The following is a 19,925-nucleotide window of genomic DNA, read 5'->3' as shown; positions in this document are numbered from 1 at the left end:
CCCTCACCTCTGTGATGTCGATGGGTGTCATGGCGGCACAGTGGGCTGCTAGTTAAGCCACTGACTGCAAGGTCCCTCGTTCAAACTCACTAGCCCTCGGGGAGAAAGGTGACCGGTTGCTCTTGTAAAGATTTATGGTCTCAGAAACCCATGTGGCGTGGCTCTGAGTCAGAGTCTGCTCCATGCGATGGGATGGGACCAAAGAGCCATGCTATTCAGGAAACAGGCTGTGTGGTAGTTACATCCTCTGCTGTCAATTTGAGACTGAAGAGTGAAGGGGCGGAGCTTAGCTTGTCACTCAGCTCGCAGCTTGATGACCTCATTTGGTCACTGGAGGCAGGAGACAGATTCCCTGCAAGACATTCCTGTTGACAAGCCACATGGAGCTATGCTGATGGAGCCAGAGCCCTGGAGCTGGAGGACCCACGTGGAGACCCATGCCAGCGCTGAGATGCTTCCACCACCACTGGATCCACAAAACACTCTACCCACTGGCCTGTGGTCTTCCTGCACTTGGCGTCATTACATGTGTTGCATGAGTCTGAAGAGGAATTATAGACTGGTACTGGACATATGGGCTAATATTGGACTTATGGACTTGATCTGGACTGGGCTGGGATGTGTTCTTAAAGAAAAATTGCTCTTGTATATAAAGCTCTTTCTCACACGGAAGCACGGTCGGTGTGTGCTTACTGACTTATCCGGAGTGAGCCGTTCCGTATGGCTTGCATACCTCACAGGTGTGGTCAAGCCCACATCCAGATGAGTGCCTCCCTTGTGCACCGGGTCCTCTGACAGCTCTCACAGGCCCTGTCGGAGTTACCTACCAGGAGAAGCCTCTGCAGCCTTGTGACTCTCAGGAAGCCTCCGAGCAGCTAACACCTGAGCACAGAGTTCAGGGAAGCCAGCCAGGGTGTCAGTCTGGGAGGAAAGTGTCCAGGGGGATGTTCAGGGGGGCAGTGCAGGTGCTAGCCTTCAGCCTGCCCACTCGGCAGCTCCGGGAGGGCCCCTTCGATCCAGCACGGGGATTTTCCCGAAGGTGGCAGGCATCCGGGACAGCAGGGTGCTCCCCTCTCCAAGGGACTGAGCACATCGCCCTACAAAGGCGGTGACTGGCCAGGTAGCCATGGTCCCTCCCAATCTGAGCCTCTCTGAAGGGTGCTGGGATCATTGGGGAACAGACCAAGCTGCTGGCAGGCCAAGATGAAGGGCTCAAGTAGAATGGCCACCTTGGATCGAGCCTGTGTGGAAGGCTGAAACGGCCCGTGGTGGCCACATGCCCAAGAATCACAACCCTTGTGGGAGTGGGGTGGGGGCATTCCTCCCAATGGAAAGCCTCCTTCCCTGCCACCAGCTGCAGCCAGCCTGGACACGTTAACCACCGTGCCCTACGTCCTGTGAGCTGCATGGCTTCACCCGGGGGAGTCCCCGCCCCAAGAACTCAGGCTTGGGGCAGGAGGGTGCCTCGGGGCCCTGAAGGCCGAGTGCATTACACATCGGGCTGCTAACCTCGAGGTCAGCACTTCGAACCTACCAGCTGACCTGAGGCTTCCCGTTTTCCCAAAAAGCGTCACAGTGACAGTCTCAGACACCCACCGGGGCGGGGCGGTCCCACCCTGTCCTAGAGGGTCCTGAACCCTCTCCCACGGGTCCTGATGAGCCAGAATCGGCTTGATGGCAGTGAGTTCCCGCAGCATGCGGGCAGACCTCCTTTTCTGGTGCTCCGTCGATAGGGTGTGTGTGAGTGTGTTTGAAAATGGAAGGGTGTCTTCAAGCCTTTAGGACCCCACACGCTATGTCTTTGGATAGCCACGCACCATCAGCTTTTGAAGATAAACAAGCGGCCATCTAGCTGAGAAGCAACCAAGTCCACGTGGAAGAAGTACACCAGCCTGTGTGATCACCAGGTGTCAATGGAATCAAAGGCCCAGAACAAAAAATCATCAATGCAAATGAGGGGGGCTGCAGAGTGGAGGTCCAAAGCCCATCTGTAGGCAACTGGACATCCCCTTACAGAAGGGTCACTAGGAAGAGACGAGTTGGTCAGGGTGCAGTATAACACCGATGAAATACAACTTTCCACTAGTTTTTTAACGCTTCCTCCCCCCAGCTATCATGATCCCAATTCTACCTTCCAAATTGGCTAGACCAGAGCATGTACACGGGTACACATAAGAGCTGGAAACACAGGGAATCCAGGGCAGATAAACCTCAGGACCAATAATGAAAATATCAATACCAGGAGGGGAAGGGGAAGGTAGGGAGAGATAGGGGAAACCAATTACAATGATTGATATATAACCCCCTCCCAGGGGGACGGACACAACAGAAAAGTGGGTGAAGGGAGACATTGGTCAGTGTAAAACATGAAAAAATAATAAAGGGAAATGGTGGGAAACAATGAGCTGATACCAAGGGCTCAAGTAGAAAGCAAATGTTTTGAAAATGATGATGGCAACAAATGTCCAAATGTGCTTGACACAACGGATGGATGGATGGATTGTGATAAGAGCTGTATGAGCCCCCAATAAAATGATTAAAAAAGAACATGGAAGGGTGGCCATGGCAACCCTGCCCCCAGTCCCCATCCCAACGTGTGTCCTCCTTCCACGGCTGAGTCCCGTGTGGCTCCTTCCTGCCATCTTTTCCAGCATTGTCCCCGTGCCCGGCACACTCCCTAGACTGCAGGCAGTTGTTGCTGCCGTCGGGTCTGCTCCGACGCATGGTGACCCAACGCACAACAGAGCTGAACGCCACCTGGCCGGCACCCTTGTCAACACCGTTCCTGTGCCTGAGTCTCTGCTGCAGCCACGGTGTCACTCTGTCTCGTCCAGGGCCTTCCTCTGTTTCTCTGTCCCTCCACTTGACCCAGCGTGAGGTCCTCCTCCAGGGACCGGCTCCCTGCCAACATGCCCAAGTGTGTGAGACGGAGTCTCTGCATCTTTGCCTCTCGGGGCATTCTGGCTGTGCGTGTGTGTGTGCGTGCACGTGTGCATCTGGCCGTCTGCAATAGTCAGTCAGCCTGTGGGCAGTGTTATGCTAACATTACCAGAGACTCCCGGAAACCGGACAGCCCCTGGGACGCACTTGCCTGGGAGATTGGCTCCATGGCAGTGGTCCCGACGCGGCGTGTGGCTGTATGAGTTTAGACACATAGCCCACAGACAGGGCGCCTAGAACCCTGTGGGACTTTGTCTTTGAACCACAGCTGTTGACAAAAGAACTTGGCCAACGGGCCCCTTTGCTCGGGCAGAAGAGGGGCTCATCCTCCCCGGTGAAACGTCCCCAGCTTCTTAGAATGGCCTGAGGATGGTGGGCAATGGGAGAGCTGGGGGCCTGCCAGCACCCCCTCCCCCGCCACCCAGCAGACCTCGCCGTGTCCACGGCTGGTTCTCTGCTCACACAGAAGCCGGCTCATGCCTGAGTGCAAAGGTATGCCTGGCCAGCAATGATTGACCAGGTGGGACCCACGCCATGTTCCCTTTGCCTTAAAGGCCCTCTGCCTGACCAGAGTGCCTGCTCCTGGTTTTAACTCAGCGGGCTGCAGGCCTGTTAGAACCTGACAGTGGTGGAGGGGTGCAGAAAATATTCCAAATTTTTTTCTGTTTGGGTAGAAAGGCTCACGCTTGGAAGGGCCACCTGGAGGACGGGTGGATCGTCGATACATGAGCACAACTGGACTTGTGGGACGGGCACTTTCCAGCAAGCTGAGACAGGAAGGTTGGGGGTTAGCTGCCCATGGCAATATGCCTGCGAGCTCCCTGTGGGAGAGCTGAGGGTCAGGGGGGCCCACCGTTGCCAGCTGAGAGGCAGGAGAGCGGGCAGAGTGAACGTGTCCAGCATGTTGGCCTGCTAACCACAAGGTGGGCAGTTTGAAACCACCAGCCGCTCCGAGAGAGAAAGGATGAGGCTTTCCGCTCCTGTAAAGAGTCACAGCCTCCGATCCACACAGGGGCAGTTCTGCCCTGGCCGATGGCGTCGCCGTGAGTCGGCCTCGGCTCCATGGCAGTGAATTGAGTTAGACTGTCCATAAATCTCACAGCCCTGTTTGACTCTCATGGAAAATTAGCAATGATCGTCCCCTGAACACTAAAAACCACGGCGACCTGCCTCTGGAAGTTCACGGCCTTGGAAAATCCTGGGGAGCATACCTCCTGGCCATTCCGAGTCACCATCCATGGAGTTGAGGGAACGGCCCCTCATATTCTCCCGGGTCCTTGTCACCTGCACGACCCCTGCGTCACGGGCGGCAGGCGAGCGAGCAGACCTGTCTGGGAAGAAGCAGGCCTGCGTGCTCCTCGGAGGCGAGGAAGGCGAGTCTGTCTCCTGGACTCCGGGCGTGTTGTCAGGAGACAGTACACGTGTGTGGACAGCGTGGGACCCACTGCCTGAAAGGATTACCGCAGGGAGGAAAACCGAGTAGGGCGTCCCCCAGGAGCAGCGGCCAGACACTCTGCTGCTGAGTGTAAGGTCGGTGGTTCAAACCCGTCAGCCGCCCCACCAAGAACGAGACAGCAGGCATCTGCTTCCATGAAGATGTCCAGTCTCAGAAACCTCATGGGGGCAGGCCTGCTGTGTCAGCCCAGCCCAGGGAGGGGCAGAACTCCAAAGGCTCACGGAACCCAGACCTACCAGATCCACCTCGAATGTAGGGAGCTCTCCTGCCCCAACCTGAGAACCTCCTTGCAGCCCCAATGCCCCGCAGTCATCTTACACTGATGCCCCCCTCCCCACTCGCCCCCAGCACTGCATTCCCGAAACCAGTTCCTCTGCGAGGCCGCCACGCCTCCCGCAGCCCCAAGGCACAGAGGAGCCATCTGGATGGTGGTGACTATGTCAGGGAGCCCTGGAGGGGCAGGCACTTGGGGCCCTCGAGCTGTCCCGCAGGAAAAAGACGAAGCTATCTGCAGCTTCTGTACAGATGCGGAGACCCTGTGGGGCGGGCTGCTCCATCCTAATGGAGCCCCGTGAGTCAGAATCAACCCCAGGGCTCTGAGAGAGCAAGTGAGACCCTCCACAGGGAACAATGGGCAGCTATTTCTGTAAACATTTACAGGGGGGGGAGGAACTTGTGAGGCGGGTCTACTCTGTCCTAAATGCGTTCACATGAGCCAGAATCAACTCGATGGCAGAGAGGGAGGGAGAGAGGGAGAACCACTCCACGGGAGAAAGAAGAGGCCGGCTGTCCACTCTGAACTACAGGGTCACTCTGCCTCAGAAGGGACTCGGTGGGTTCGTAATTCTCAGAGGCTGAGCCACAGCCCATTTCTTCCTCCAATGCCCGGATGCCCTTCTTCCAGGAACTGAGCCCCATGGCACCTGGGATGGCCACTTAGGCCTAGCCCAAGGGGACCAGTGCAATGTCTGCCTCGGGCTGCAGGCCACAGCAGTCCTCCGCTCCAGCCCTGTCATCCAGCCCACTCCCACACAGCGCGACCCTGTAGCGCAGGCGGATGTGCCCAGTGGGTTTCCAAGGCTGCAAGCTTTACGGGGGTGGGCAGCTCCAGCTTTCTTCCTTAGAGTGGCTGGTAGCTTCGAACCGCTGACCTTGTCGTTAGCAGCCCACTATGCTAACAAGGCGCCCAACAACTCTCAAATCGCCCCAGGTTCCAGGGGAAGCCCTGGAAAGGCTTTTGCCCACCATCTCGCTCCGGCCTCCCTTTCAGCAATGCCCTCACCTGCACTGGAGTCCTGACAAAGGGGCCTTCTGGGTCTTCAGAAGCGTAAACCACCCCAGCTGCCTCAGGAAAGGGAGGTTGCAGACAGGAAGACCGGATTGAGGGGCTGCAAGAAAATGAATTCCGGACCTCAGGACCTGAGCTGGGTCTGGCCTCTCAGGAACCTCCTGGGCCGCCTGGGCCCATCGAGGGCTGGCTTTTCGGAGAGCTGGCGTATGATAGGCTGTCTGCGAGGGGCTGCAGGGAAGGTGAGCTAGCCAGAACGTGACAGGGCTGCTGTATCCTGATCAGCCATCTATGAAATTCCAATAATTAGGAGCAGGGCAGCGGCGGAAGCTGTGTGTGTGTGATTCGGGGTGGAGGGCACAGTGGGGACTGAGGTCAGATGGATCTTGGCTGAAAGCAGAGAATACCAGAGATGTTTCCTGGTATTTTACCAACAATGCCATGACATTCATTCCACTGGGGATCATAGCAAACACGGAAACCATCCTGAAGAACGGGGATCCCAGAATCCTTCACGGTGCTCCTGTGGAATGTGCGTACAGGAGGAGGGGCCTTCAGAGAGAGTGTGGAGAAATGGGGGCACAAGAGGGTGGGATTCTTCTTTTTCTTGTGGGATTCTGTTGGTTGTCTTGAGATCGGGACAGCGATATGGTGAACAGTGTGCACACAATCCTTACAGCACGTGCCAAGATCCTAAAGTGGCCTGCGGGTACCGTGCATTTCCAAAGTCCAGGGACTTCCCGGCTTCAAAGTTGGAGGTATTTTTCTTTTTCCGCAGAGGTTAACAAGCACCATTATCTTCAAATGTTTGATAAGGCTGTTTGATCCTAAGTCCCACGAACTCACAATGTCATGTCGCACACACTGCACACTTGAATGTTAACCCTTCCCAGCACAGAACAACCTGGACTGAAGGCGTGACAGCACGCACACAGTCTGACAAGAGAGCCAAGGTGACAGATGGCTCCAGACACAAGTCTATGAAAACAGCATGGAAACAGAAAGTTAAATATTGAAGTCAAACAAATGTGTGACAGTGACTTCACATCACCACTAGGCATGCTTTGTATTCTGGATATAAAAGTTATCCCCACCCCCACCCCATCCATGGAATGTTATGTCGACCCCCCCCCCAGTCAAATCTTCCCACAATTGAGTACCCCACTAATTTCTGGTTGTACCAAAAAATAAACAACCAGTAAATGATTTCACATTAAAAAAAGCATTTACACTTAAAAAAATGGGATGAAGTGGGATTTCCTCCTTAAAAATGTTTCCAGAGCTACTAAGACACTTGCAGGTACAAGACCGTGATGACAGTCTTCCTCTGGATTGTACAAGAAGGGAGACCGCAGGGCCCCTGGAAAGACGCAGCAGACAAACCTGCATCTGACTGGCGTCTCCTGCTCCTGCTCCATCCCAGGCCGGACTCTCCTGGGTTCCGTAGCTCTGTTGTGAGCAGGTGAGTCTTCTCCCGCTCCTCGGAGGGCAGCTCCGGCCGGTGTGGCCTCTGCTCCCCTCCCCCCTACTTGCACCTGTCCCTCTGAGGTTTCATCCCTTCCTGCTGCCCTGTGTGGCTTCCTCTCCACTGGGCAGGCGTAGGGCTCCCTGACCTTCACTGCCCCCTCAGCCCATGGGGCTGACCTGCCTTTGGGGCATCTTGGCTGTGGGAAGGGCGCTTGTCAGATGCCTGCGAACCTCAGAGTGCTGAGAGCTTCGTGAAGCTGGGTCGCCTGGCCGCTGCCCCTCTGCCCAAGCTGCTAGGACCTGTGGTGGGGGCAGTGGGAGAACTGGGATAATGGAATTTTCCCATGAGCCTTTGGAAACTTCCTCGTCGATCAAGAAGTGGTCGTTGGACCAGAACAAGGGAATACTGAGTGCTTCTCTGGGGTCTCTTCATCTTTTGTCCCACCCATGAGAGCCCTTTGGGCCCAAGAAATTAGCAACTGCCAGAAACACGTCGGAGTCATTACGTGCTTGATTTTGAAATCATGTTTGATGGCTGTGTGTTCAGAAGCCTTTCGCTGTTGCCAACTTTTTCATGACCCCTCTTCCCATTCAGTGTCACCATCCACAGTTTAAGAAGACTTGGTTTCAATCAGAAAAGGCTTGTGTCGGGGGGTGAACCGCTCGCCACACCCGCTCCATCTGTGTGCTGAGCGTGTAACTGAGAGCGGGATTCCATGAAGAAGATGAGGCATCAGATTGGAGGAAGGCTGGCGAACCACCCGTGACACTCAGAGGACACCACCTGGCTGGCTGCTTACGCAGAGGCTCGAAGGACTGGCCGCTGAAGAGCAGACGGCAGTCTTCAGTATCGATCACAAGTCAACATCAAGAAAACCAAAGTCCTTACAATAAACTGGACCAAGGAGCCAAGTCATGATACACTGAGGAAAGACTGGGTCGCTAAGCACCTGCTTCCTACGTGAGTCCATGGTCAACACCCGCGGCGGCAGTCAGGAAACTGAATGACAAAAACTCGGATCAGGCGAATCTGCCGCATGAGACCTTACCAGGGAGTGGATGAGCAAGATGTCCCTTTGAAGACAAAGGTGCACCCCATCCAAGCTATGGTAGTTTCAATGCCCTTATACAAGTGGGTACCCCCAAAAATAGATGCTCTTTTTTTTAATGTGAAGGGGATAGTGCCTTTGGAGTTCATTCTACCAGGTCAGACTGCTCATCAGACTTTCTATTTAGAGCAGCGGTTCTCAACACATGGGTCATGACCCCTTTGGGGATTGAACCACCCTTCACAGGGGTTGCCTGATTCATAACAGTAGCAGAATTATAGTAATGCATTAGCAATGAAAATAATGTTATGTTGGGGGTCACCACAACATGAGGAACTATATGAAAGGGTCGTGGCATTAGGAAGGTTGAGAACCACCGATTCAGAGGTTCTGAAAAGATTGCACCACAGTGTGTGACAAAAAAAGCCTGATTTGTGGCAGATGGGGGACTGGTTTTGCCACCGGGACAATGCACCTGCTCACACAGCCATCGAAGCACGCCAGTTTTTGGTGAAAAAACAGCACGCCTCTCGTGCCCCATGCACCTGACACACCTGACCTTGCTCAGTGTGACTTCTTTTTGTCTCTGCCAATGAAGAGGGACATGAAAGGACAGCAATTTGACGATGTAGAAGAGGTGAAGAAAAAAATCCGAGAGAGGTGCTGTCAGCCCTCCAAACAGATGAGTCTGGAAAATGTTTCCAAGAATGGAATCGCCGATTTGACACATGTATTAAGTGTAATTGAGAGTACTTTGAAGGTGATAAGTTTGTTTTGTTAAAAAATGTAAATACATAGCTTTGAAAAAGTGTTCCAGTGTTTGGGGGGCACCCCTCGCATGTATGTGAAAGCTGGGCATTGAATAAGGGAAGCCAAAGAAGGGCCAAACCAAACCAAACGCACTGCCAGTGAGTCCATGCTGACTCACAGCGACCCTGCAGGGCAGGGAGACTGCCCTGTGAGCTTCTGAGACTGTCCCGTTTACGGAAGCTGAACGCCCCATCTTTCCTGTGGCTTCAAGCTGCAGACCTTGGGGATCGCGGCCCAGCAGGTGACCGCTCCACCACGAGGGCTTCCTATGAGGTGTTGGCAGAGGTTAGTGGCCACACTGTGAACTGCCACGAGAAGGGAAACATTTGTTTTGGGAGAAGAAACGAGGGTGGTGGGACTTCATAGCACCTTCTTCGGGCAGGGCATCAGAAGGGACCGTTTCCTGGTGAATGCCATGCTTGGGGAAGCAGATAGGGTCACTGGGGACGAGGAGGCCCCTCCGTGAGTGGATGGACGCAGTGTCCGCAACAATGGGTGACCTCCCCGCCATATGCAGCAACAACTGGGAGGAAGGAAGACACAGGGCCAGGTGGATTTCCTTCTGTTGTCGTCACTGCAGTCCTGAGAGCCAGCAGCCACTCGACAATGACTGGTAAGGAGGGCCCTTCTGTCCCAGCAGGGCACCGCTGGCTAGCTACGACTGAAATGAGAGCTGAGCGGGGCAGACTCAGAGATTTATTTTAAATGCTTCTTGTGCTCAGTGAGCCAGACGGTCATTTTCCCTGCGTTCAGCACCCACGTGTCCATGGTGTGACAAGCTGACCAGTGGCCACCCACTCGGCTCTGACTCGAGGTGTCCCATGTGGGTCGTAATAAAACTGCTGCCCCATCCCTTTGTTCCTGTCCCTTCCCAGAAAGCGGGCATCCTCCTTCACTCAGTAGGTGGGGCTCTTCTTGGATCCCTTCTGGCTCCCCCTCCCCACTTCTACAAACTTCTTATTGGGAGTGGGGTGACGGTGCACAGACGGACCAGCTCCCTTCCCACGGCCCAGACGCCTCTGGCTTCACGTCCCCGATCGCCGTCCTGATGCGCAGCGCGTGTCCCGCTTCTGGCCCTCTGGAACGTCCTTCTTGGGCAAACGCTGCCCTTTTGACTGGGCTGTTGATGACTCTAAGGTGTGTGCACCTGCCCTGGTCCCCGGGCTCCCCTTGGAGAGCTGTCTGATGTTTGGCTCAAAACCGAGCCGAGCAGCATGGGAGAAAAACGGGAACGAAAACTCAGAATCCTAAGGGGGCAAAAATCCAGGTCTGTTGGCGAGGCAGCGTGAGCCTGAGACATGCCCCTTCTTGGTCCCCCTTCAGGGCTGGCCTGTCACCTCAGGCTCATCCCAGTCTCCATCTGACAGGTAAGCCTGGGGCGGTAGTTACATAATTCCAGGTCAACTTGGAGGGTGGGGTGGAGGCTAGCCTGTCAATCAGGTCGCAGCTTGATGACCTCATTTGGAGGTGCCGCCGAGATAAACAGCTTGCTGTTGGGGGCCCACTTGCTCTCTGCTTCACCCTCCTGTTGTTGAGCCATGCGGCTGAGACCTGCCAGAGCCCCGGAGATGCATCCACCGCCCTTGGATTCACAAGACTCTGCCCCCACCGGCCTGTGATCTCCCTGCATCCTGCATCATGGCATGTGCTGCGTGAGTCTGAAGGGGGGTTTGTGGACTAGATTGGACTTAAGGACTTGATCTGGACTGCGCTGGGCTGTGTTCTCGATGTATAACGACTTCTCGATATAACGCTCGCTCTCACACACAGATGAGGGCCACTGGTTTGTTTCTCTCGTCCACCCGGCCTCGCACAGCTGGTTTTCCTTCGGATACTGTTTCACATCCTTCTCCCATTTCACTCGGCCCCCATCTTGCAAACGGCAGCACGTCTGGCTTCAGCTGGCACCGCAGGTTCCCCTCTGCCCAGCCATTTATCTTAATAACTTAAAAAAGTGCACCGTGGTGAAACACCCAGGATGGCATGGAAGTGGCCATTTCACTCATTTTTTAAGGGCGCAAGTCAGGGACACCCATCGCGTTCTTTGCTGTGTTGTGAAACCACCCCCAGGAACCCTTGCCAACCCCTCTCCATGCCCCAAACCGAAGCTCTGAGCCCATTGAGCAATAGCCCACCCCGGCCCCGGTAACCAATCTTCTACTTGCGTCGCTGTGAGCTAGCCAATGCCACTTACCTCGAGGACGGGGGTCGCACGGTGTCTGTCCTCTGCTGTCCACACAAGGCTGCCGCGGCCATCCACCCCAGGGCGGGCACTGGGAATTCGTTTCTTGACACGGCAGAGCCGTAGTTTATTAAGGCGCCCAGCGGCGCGGTGCTTAAGCATCCACTGCTGCTGAAAGACTAGCGGTTAGGACCCGGCACCAGCTCCCGGGAGTCACGGGAGGTCCTGCTTCTGGAGGGATTGGCCGTCTCGGAGACCCACCGGGGCAGTGCTAGGCCTGCCGCAGATTGCTGTGAGTTGGAGTGGACGTGACAGCAGTGGGCTTGGCTGGGGATATTCCACTGGCTTACTTCTGTCCTCCTCTTACAAGTCTGTCTACTCCTGGAAAGAGTTACAGTCGCAGGACCCACGGGGCATCTCTACTTGGTCCTGTAGGGTCCCTGTGAGGCGGAATCAACGTGATGACAGGGAGTGTATTCGCTTGTTGTTGTTTTTGGTTTTCCAGAGGCTGATGCTGCCCTCGCACCTGTGAGGCCTGGAGATGAGGAAGATGGGAGCCAGGGGTGGGCCTCCCCGCACTCACTTTCATTCACTGATACTCACTGAGCTGTCCTTTCTGGGTTCCCAGGAGCCTCGGGGAACACACTCAGCTGCTCAGAGAGGCCTTGAAAGAAAGGTCTGGTGTCTTGCTTTCAAAGATCTCGGCTTGGCCCACCGTACGGGGTGTCGTTCAGCTCTGGCCACATAGGTGGACTGGGGCCCAGGAAGGAGGCCTCAGGATGCGTCCATCACAGCAAGACTTTGATCTGCCTGCCCCTGATTCCCCCACCCCATCCCTCCGTGGCATGAACGGGCAAGCGCTCAGCCACGAGTCAAAGATGGGGGTTCAACCCATCCAGAGGTACCAGGTGGCCTGCATCCAAAAGATCTCGGCCTGGGGAGCCCTGGGAAGCACAGCCCTCCTCTGCGCACAGTCAGCCTCTGAAAGCCACTAACAGCAACGGCAGGAGCAAGAGCAGTAGCATCACCACCACAGCAATAACAACAGCATGTCATCACCAACAGCATCAGCACTGGCAGCAGCAGCAGCAGCAGCGTGATTCCCACATCCACACCTGCCCCCGCAGCGCACACCTCCCGAGGCACAGTCCCTAGCTCCCCTGCAAGCTGAGATTCGGCTGAGTACAGTTGGTTCCCGACTCGGCAGCCTCTCCACCAGCCGCAGGCACGTGCACACACGCACGGATCCTGGTGGTCTGGACCCCCAGGTGGCCCTGCCTGGGCTGTTCCTCGCTTCAACTCTTGGCAGACAAGGCCATTGGTGTCTCGATCAATTGTTGGGATCCAAACGCCCTCTTTGGAACCCCCTGAGTGCTATGTGGGGGCCTTGCAAGGAACCCCTGCTGTGAACTGGGGCAAGGTCAGGTTCATGGCAACAGCGAGAGCACTGCTATGGCAGTACCATCAGGGCTGCCAGGTCATCACCTGGGAGACTGTCCTTACAGGAGTCAGCGAAAGGATAGCCCTAGCAGGTACATGCAGCCTGGATGGTCACAGGTGGGCTGCGGCGACCTCTATTTCCTTTCCCAAGGAGCACCTGGCGATGCCTGCAGGCTCGGTGAAGCAGGCAGTTTGAGTTTCCAGGCACCAAACGAATAAACCAAACCAACTAAACCCTGCCATTGGGCTGATTCCCACTCTCGGCGACCCTAGAGGGCTGAGTGGAACTCTCCGCATGGGTTTCGGGGCTGTACATCTTCATGGGAGCAGAGAGCCTCATCTTTCTCCCTTGGAAAGGCTGGTGGGTTTGAACTGATGACCTTGAAGTTATGAGCCCAGCGAGTGAGTAACGAATGCATGACGCCAAGCAGAGCTCCTGTGCGTTGCCTAGACCAGGTGTCTATTCACCAGAAAATGGACTCTGACCTGCTTTGAATACGGGTCACTAGCACCAGGTGCAACGGGCAGGGTCCCCACTGTACGGAGCGAGATCTAGCCTTTGGGAAACGTCATTTCACGGTGCTTGGTGGACAGGGCACGTTTCTTTATGCGTGGAAGGCTTGGGGCACCCCTGCATGTCAACGCCATCCCCACCCCCCAAGACGTGCGCAAGCTGTGTCTGTCACACGCATGTTGACCTTCTTGCCACAGTTCAGACTGCCACGTAACCCACTGCCCATCACAGCAGCCCCACAGGATGGGGTCAGGCTGCTCCCGTGGGTTTCTTCACAGGAGTGGAAAGCCTCCTCTCTCTCCCACGGAGCAGCTGGTGGCTTTGAACTGCTGACTGTGAAGTGAGCAGCCCAGTGTGTTTCCCACGATGACACTGGGACCCCTGGCTGACTGGTAAACTGCCACGGCTGCCCACTCTCCACCACAGCTGCCCACGTCCCTGAAGAGCCACGGTCTCAGAGACCCACCGGGCAGCTCTACCCTGGCCTGGAGGGCCGCGGTGGGTCAGGATCCACTCGAAGGTTTTGGTGTCATACAAATTTCCCACGTGGAATTTGCTCCAAACACAGTGGAAGGAGCTTGCTAACTGGGCTGGTCTCCTCATTTCGGAAGGAAGTTCCATGACTAGCATTTGAGGGGAAGTTCCCACGTGCGGAGACTATGGTTCCAGTTTGTTCCAAACCAAACGTGTGCAATGGAAGGCTGTAGGCACCTTCTCTCGGTAATGCGCTGGTCTTGCACTCAGGGGGGCTGGAGCAGGGGTGGGCGGGCGCTTCTAGAAAGGTCCACTCAAGAGTGGCTTCTGAGGGATCTGCTGGGTGTGTTCCTTTCGGGGGGCGGGGGTGGTGTCAGCTCAGAGGTGCTGGTGACTGCTGTTTGGAGGCTCCAAAGAGGTCACCTTGACAGGTTTGCTCAAAGGAGCCGATGATCATGGGGGCTTCTTCGGAAGGCACTTTCAGCACATGGGAAACTAGAAGGTCAGGAAAGGCGAGCCAAGGCATTTTCCCAGCGGGTACATGCACCTGCTCATGGGAACGTTGTCGGGACGCCACACCCCACCCAACCCACTTGCCCCTCCAGACGTCTTTCCTTCCCCAAACTCAAAGGTCGCCCCCAAACAGAACATGATCCGAGTCCCGGGAGGATGCTGGAGCCGCCGCTTTCCACGGCATCGATGGGAGCGCGGAATTCTCCAGGGAAGGCTTAGAAAGATGTGAGCCCTGCTCTCAGGGATGTCTGGACATGGGTGACGGGCCTGATGGGAACCAATCGCTTGACATATTGATCTTTTTATCTAATAAGGGGCTCTGTGATTTTCAGCAAGGTCTTTTGACTTACTCTCATGCGGGATTCTTCCCCAATTAGCTAACAGGCCAGCTAGCTAGCTGACGGACTAACACAGATGCATGTGGATTAGGTGCCCTTGGTACTTAGACTCGTAAGTCAAGGTGCTGCCAGCAGGGGCTGTCTAGCCAATTCCAACTCATCGCGACCCTCCATGCAGACAGAACACTGCCGGGCCCAGCGTCCATCAGTTATTGCCCTTAAGTGCCCTCTTTGCAGAATCTCAAACAAACACAGAGTCCTGGGACACCCCCCTCCCCCGCTGCCCACACACACGCCATCTTCTCCCTCCTGGCTTCTCACACGCTCCCTCGACCTCGGCTTCCCCCACGGCCCTTTCTTCTCTGGAGTACTTATAAAAGGAACCTTGGGCTGCCTCACCCCTCGACCCCCGACACCCCACAAGTCCAAACCACGAGTCATCGAGAGGAAGCATCTGGCTTGTCATTCTTAACAGGGCTTTTCCTCGTATCAGTGGAGACAACCAGTTGTATTAAAAATATATAATTTAATTCTGAAAGCATAACCCGTCCCCTTTCTTCCCCAGAGAAGGCAACGCTGAGCACAGTGTGCACCAGGGCGGCATCAGGCCTGGGGTGCCGGGGGCAGTAGGATCCTGTTATGACCTAAACTAGGTCTTGGGGGGAGGGGGAAGGGGAGTGAGCAAGAGCGAGGGCTTAGCGAGAGGGCACTGGGAAGCAGTGGAAATGGCTTCCATTAGGACATGCAATGTCTGCCAGGGTTGGCTGGCCGCTCTACCACCGAACCATGTGCCTCAGACATCAGTGTTTCGGGTGGATGCGCCCCCTCCGTGTACTCATGCCCCTTTGACTTCACCAGGAAGCCAGAACCTCCTTCTGTCCTGCCATCCATCCGTCTGACCATTCCAGAAGGCAGCAACTCCGCGGTCAGCCCCAGGAGTCTACCCGGCAGGCTGTTCAGGTTGTGAGGGAGGGGCCCTCTCCAGGCACAAGCAACCAGAAACTGTGCCCAGGCCCCAGGCCCCCTTCCCGCCTCAGGCCGAGGGGCGGGCAGAGCTCTTTTCCGATCAGTTGGGGTGATTTTCCACAGGAACGTGGGCAGGCTGGGTTTGTCTGGGGAGTTGAGTCCAGGCCGGGAAGGCGTGTTGCTGTACGGACTGCTGGTTAGCAGGGGGGCCGCGGCGGCCCCTTGGGAGAGCATGCGTTTGTGCACACAGCCGCTCCTCTGGAGCCATCCTCGTGCCCCCTCTGAATGCCCCGCTGCACCCTGAGCCTATGGGTATGATCCGTGAGGTCCATGGCCCCCAAAGCATTCGTGCGGGGTCTGCCTGGGCGGGCGCGGTCCTCTCTTCCTAGCTGCCCTGTGACAGCTGGGTGTCACATTTCCTGAAGCTGGCTCTGTGGGAGGAGTCTCTGAAATGGGGGGGGGGGGCAGAGAAAGGAGGCCAGAGGTGAGGGGCTACATGAGCTTGTGGAGTAGGGGGCGGATTGGGTGAAGTCGGTCCCCAGCAGTGGGCCTCAGTCCCGAGGAAGTAGGGGACGGTATTGGGGCCCACTCATGGGTGTCAGGAACAGCACACAGGGGTCACCTGTCCTGCCCGGGGAAGGCCCGGCAGGAGGCCAAAGCGAAGGGGTCCCTGAGCGGTCAGGGGGAGGGGTGTGCGGACCCAGGCAGAACAAGTCACACCCCGGCAGCCTTTCTGATCTCCGGTGCCCACTCCCGTCCTGGTCCTGACAGAGGGTTGTGTGACTCCCCCACCTCCCTGACCGCCCGGGTGGGGGGGATGCTCACCTCTTCTGGCTCTCCACGCGGAACAGCGGCTTGTAGAGCTCCGGGATCTTGCGCTCCAGCATGGGCCGCAGGCTCTCCTTCAGCTTGTGGTAGTTTTTCTTCAGCTCCTGCTGGTACTCGCGCTGCTCCGCCGTGATCAGCCGCTTGTTCTTCTCCACGGCCTCGCCACACCTGCGCCAACACGGCGGGGCGGTCAGAGACACGGGAGGGCGGCCCATCTGCTCTCCTGCAAGAGCTCAGCTGCTCGCCCGGGGGGTGGGGTGGGATGGGGATAGGCAGCTCCAACCCCACCCAGGAGAGAAACCTGGTGAAATGCTCCGCAAAGGGGACGGAGGCCTGGTGGGGCAGCTTTCCCCCTCCTACAGGGCCTCCAGGAGCGCGAGCTGATCCCTCCAGGGAGAGCAGAGGACTGAACAGCCCCCGCCGGAGATGCGTGAAGCCCCCCTGGGCCCGAACCCCAGCGAGAAAGAGGGGGGCCCTCTGAGAGGGACGGACATGGCGGTTCAACGCTGGGCTCACACATGGGAACCCGCGTGAGGACGGCGTCGGGCCAGCGGTGCTTGGTGCGGTTGTACCACGGGTCAGCACCGACTCAATGTCACTCCACAACACGGACAAGAACAACAGGGTCCCGGCAGAAGCAATGGTCCCGGTGTTTTCTGAATCGGGACACAGCTGTGCTCCCCCAGGAAAGAGCATCCAAGGCTGAGAAACAAGCCCTGGAGGCCGTGCCTGCCGCTACAAGGCCTGCGGCCCCCGGACCTCCTGCCCAGGATGTTCTGTCTCCAGGGAAAAAAACAAACCCTGGTCTTTAAAGACCAGCACGTCTTCCCTTTTCTTACTACGACGGCCGTGAGGCTGGAGCGTGCTCACCCCTGACGGCAGCTTCAGAGCCAACAGTGGACACACTTTTGTCCCCCGATACAGACTGTTACCGCCCCGCGCCCTTGGAGGAGCCCACGTGTTCCGCTTTAGCTTGCAGCCTTTCTCCTGACCATTCTGAGCTCGGCACCTGGTCAGTGCTGCACCTGGGTGGGAGGGGGTCGTTGATGCTAACTGGAGGGGGTGGGGCGGGGACTGAGGATCTCGCATGTCTGCAGAGCTTAGGAGGGAAATCCAGTGTCTGAGAGGAAGCCACAGGCAGTAACTAGGGGCCATTCTGCTTCCTCTCGGGTGAGGGGGGCAGTGGGTGATCAGGCTGTCTGGAGGGCTGTCATGGAGCTCGTTAAAGGCTTGGTCATGGACACTGACTACCTCGCCTCCTGGCCCAGTGGAAACGAGGCCAGGTTACCCACGAAGCAAGATGGGCTGGCGTCCACGGGGCTTTCCCACCAATCAGCAGCCCTCCATCTCAGCTGTGCCCTGCCATGCCACTGTGGGGGTGCCCCACCGACATCACCCACCTCATCCCACATGCACCCAGCTCCCTGTGGGCAGGGGGTGGGGGGACACCACGCTTACTGGTTAACCGGCTGGGCCCATGAAACACTAGGTGGCAAGGCCACGGAAAGCTACCTGGCCGGGCCACCATCAGACCTCGGGGTTCCGCCTAGAACCAGTCTTCCTCACAGAATCCACCTGCTGCAGATGGACGGCTAGCTGGAACTCACCCAAAGCCATGAGGCATGTCCACCAGGGCCTCTCCGTGGCCCTGCGTCTGCCGGGAAGCCAGTGGCCATCTAGGGAACTTCAACTCACGGGCCCCATGACAGTCGGAGGAGGACTGTGTCCCATGGGTGTAGGAACTAGATCGCCTGCCCTTTCTTCACGGGGCAGTGGGGGGAGAGGTTCCTTTACAAGTCTAGCTGGCTGGTGAGTTCAGCCCCAGCCTCAGCTGCCCTCCCTGCAGGGTGCCCTGTCCCCAGCAAGGTCCACAGCCAGGTGACAGGGAGAAGGGTCAGGCTTCAGGGGTGAGAGGGCGGGTGGGGCAGGACTGAGACATAAATGAGCCCTAACTGGATTTTTAACCTGGAATCATTGATGGAGAAGTGGGTGTTCACAGGTGTGTGGTGTGTACATGTGTGGTGTGTGTGTGGCATGTTTAGGTGTGTTGGTAGTGTGCATGTGTTTGTGTACCACATGCACACAGTGCAAATGCGACATGTGGATGTGTGCATGGCATGCTTTTGGGGGGGGTGTATTCTGGGTTTGGGTGCGTGTGTGCGGTGTTCATATGGTGTGTGTGGTATGTATGCGGTGTGTATTTGTGAGACGTGGAGGGCATTTATGTGCGTGGCAAATGTATGCATGGGTGATATGAATATGTGTAGGGACATGCATGTGTGCGTGTGTATACATTATGTGATGTGTGCATATGTGTGTGTGGCAGATGAGAGTGTACACAGTGGTATGTGTGGTACACCTGGGTGTAATATGGTGTATGTGAGTGGGTGTAGTATGTGTGTGGTGTGTGGGTTTGTACATGTGCATGTGTGTATACAGTGTGTGTTGTATGAGTGTGTACACAGTGTATATGTCTGTGTGGTATAGTATGTGTACATTGTACATAGCATATATGTGTGTGTGCACACGTGTGCTGTTATGTATGCAGGTCCATATATGTGCAAGGTGGTGTGTATACACTTGTGGTACATGTGTGGTATGTGTAACCTGGCCCTCAGCTTTCAGTCCACTCACTCTGCACGTCTGTGGGAGTCTAGCCAAGGGGCACCCAGCCCCACGCTGGCCAGCTCCTGAGCAGCCGCTCATGACACTGAGCCCCAGTGGGCACTGCCTCCAATCCTGTCCCCCACTTTCCTCCAGGAGACAGTCAGCAGAGCCGCCCCGGCCCCAGCTAGTGAACACTGCTTCCTGAAGGGGCTCCCAGAATGAGGCCGGCCCTCCATGGCCTCATGTTCTTCACAGGGGCAGGGGCTCAGAGAAGCCCTGATCATTGAGACACCCTGTGGGCCTCGGGGCTCTGGGAGCCTGGGGCTGCGGAGACTGAGCCGAGAACCCCTATCTCTCTCCTCAGCTTGGACCTGGAAGTGTCTTCCAAAGTATGTGTGTGTGTGTGTGTGTGTGTGGGGTGGGGGGGGGGGCCCTATTGGCTGTGGGCTCACAGCCGCATCTAACTTTGCAGCTGTCATTTAAGGCCTCTCCCATCACCTGGGACACGGGGCTTCCAGGCCTGCAGCTCAGGGCACTGAGGAAGAAAGGTGGGGAGCCCTCACCCCAACTTGTGGTTAGCAGCCCAGTGCCTAACCCACAGACCCACCTGCAGCAGAGAGTAAAGTGTGGCTGGGTGGGGACAGGGAGGTCAGAGGGCAGAGACAATGTCCCCATCCGCTTTGGCGAGCAGCAGAGAGAGCGGGAGATGACACTCAAAGCCACCAAAGGGAGCAGGCTTCCTGGTTGGACAGAGGCTGGTAGGGTCCCAAGAAGGTGGGCCTCAGTCACCCTTCAGGCCTGGGACTGAGCTTACCCACCCCCTCAACTTTCCACCAAACAGTAAACAGGTCTGTAAAGGGAGCAGGTACCAAACCCTTAAATCACCCCTGCCCCCATCTGAGACCAAAGGGGCAGAGCTGACCCCTGCAGCTCAGAAGGGCTAAGAAAGAAGGGGGAGGGGAAGGGACACAGTGGATGGGAGATGGGACATTGAAGGGCTTGCTAATGAAGGGGGAGGAGGAGACAAAGGAGGCTAATCTTGAAAAAAATAGT

At 56.5% G+C, this 19,925-nt stretch overlaps 1 protein-coding gene across 2 annotated transcripts in view; it reads right to left on the bottom strand.

The window, feature by feature from the left end:
- Positions 1-15,822: 15,822 nt before the first annotated feature.
- Positions 15,823-19,925, bottom strand: part of DOCK8 (dedicator of cytokinesis 8) — an 89,417-nt gene continuing 85,314 nt past the window's right edge. For both annotated transcript variants that reach the window (XM_075558903.1, XM_075558905.1), the window contains 2 exons: positions 16,263-16,433; positions 15,823-15,883 (listed from right to left, as the gene is read on the bottom strand). In XM_075558903.1, the coding sequence (XP_075415018.1) occupies positions 15,823-15,883; positions 16,263-16,433 (232 nt within the window). The remainder of the gene's footprint in view (positions 15,884-16,262; positions 16,434-19,925) is intronic.

This window comes from Tenrec ecaudatus, chromosome 10 (assembly GCF_050624435.1).
Source record: "Tenrec ecaudatus isolate mTenEca1 chromosome 10, mTenEca1.hap1, whole genome shotgun sequence".
Lineage (NCBI taxonomy): Eukaryota > Metazoa > Chordata > Mammalia > Afrosoricida > Tenrecidae > Tenrec > Tenrec ecaudatus.
This window is presented reverse-complemented; position numbering and strand designations above follow the sequence as displayed.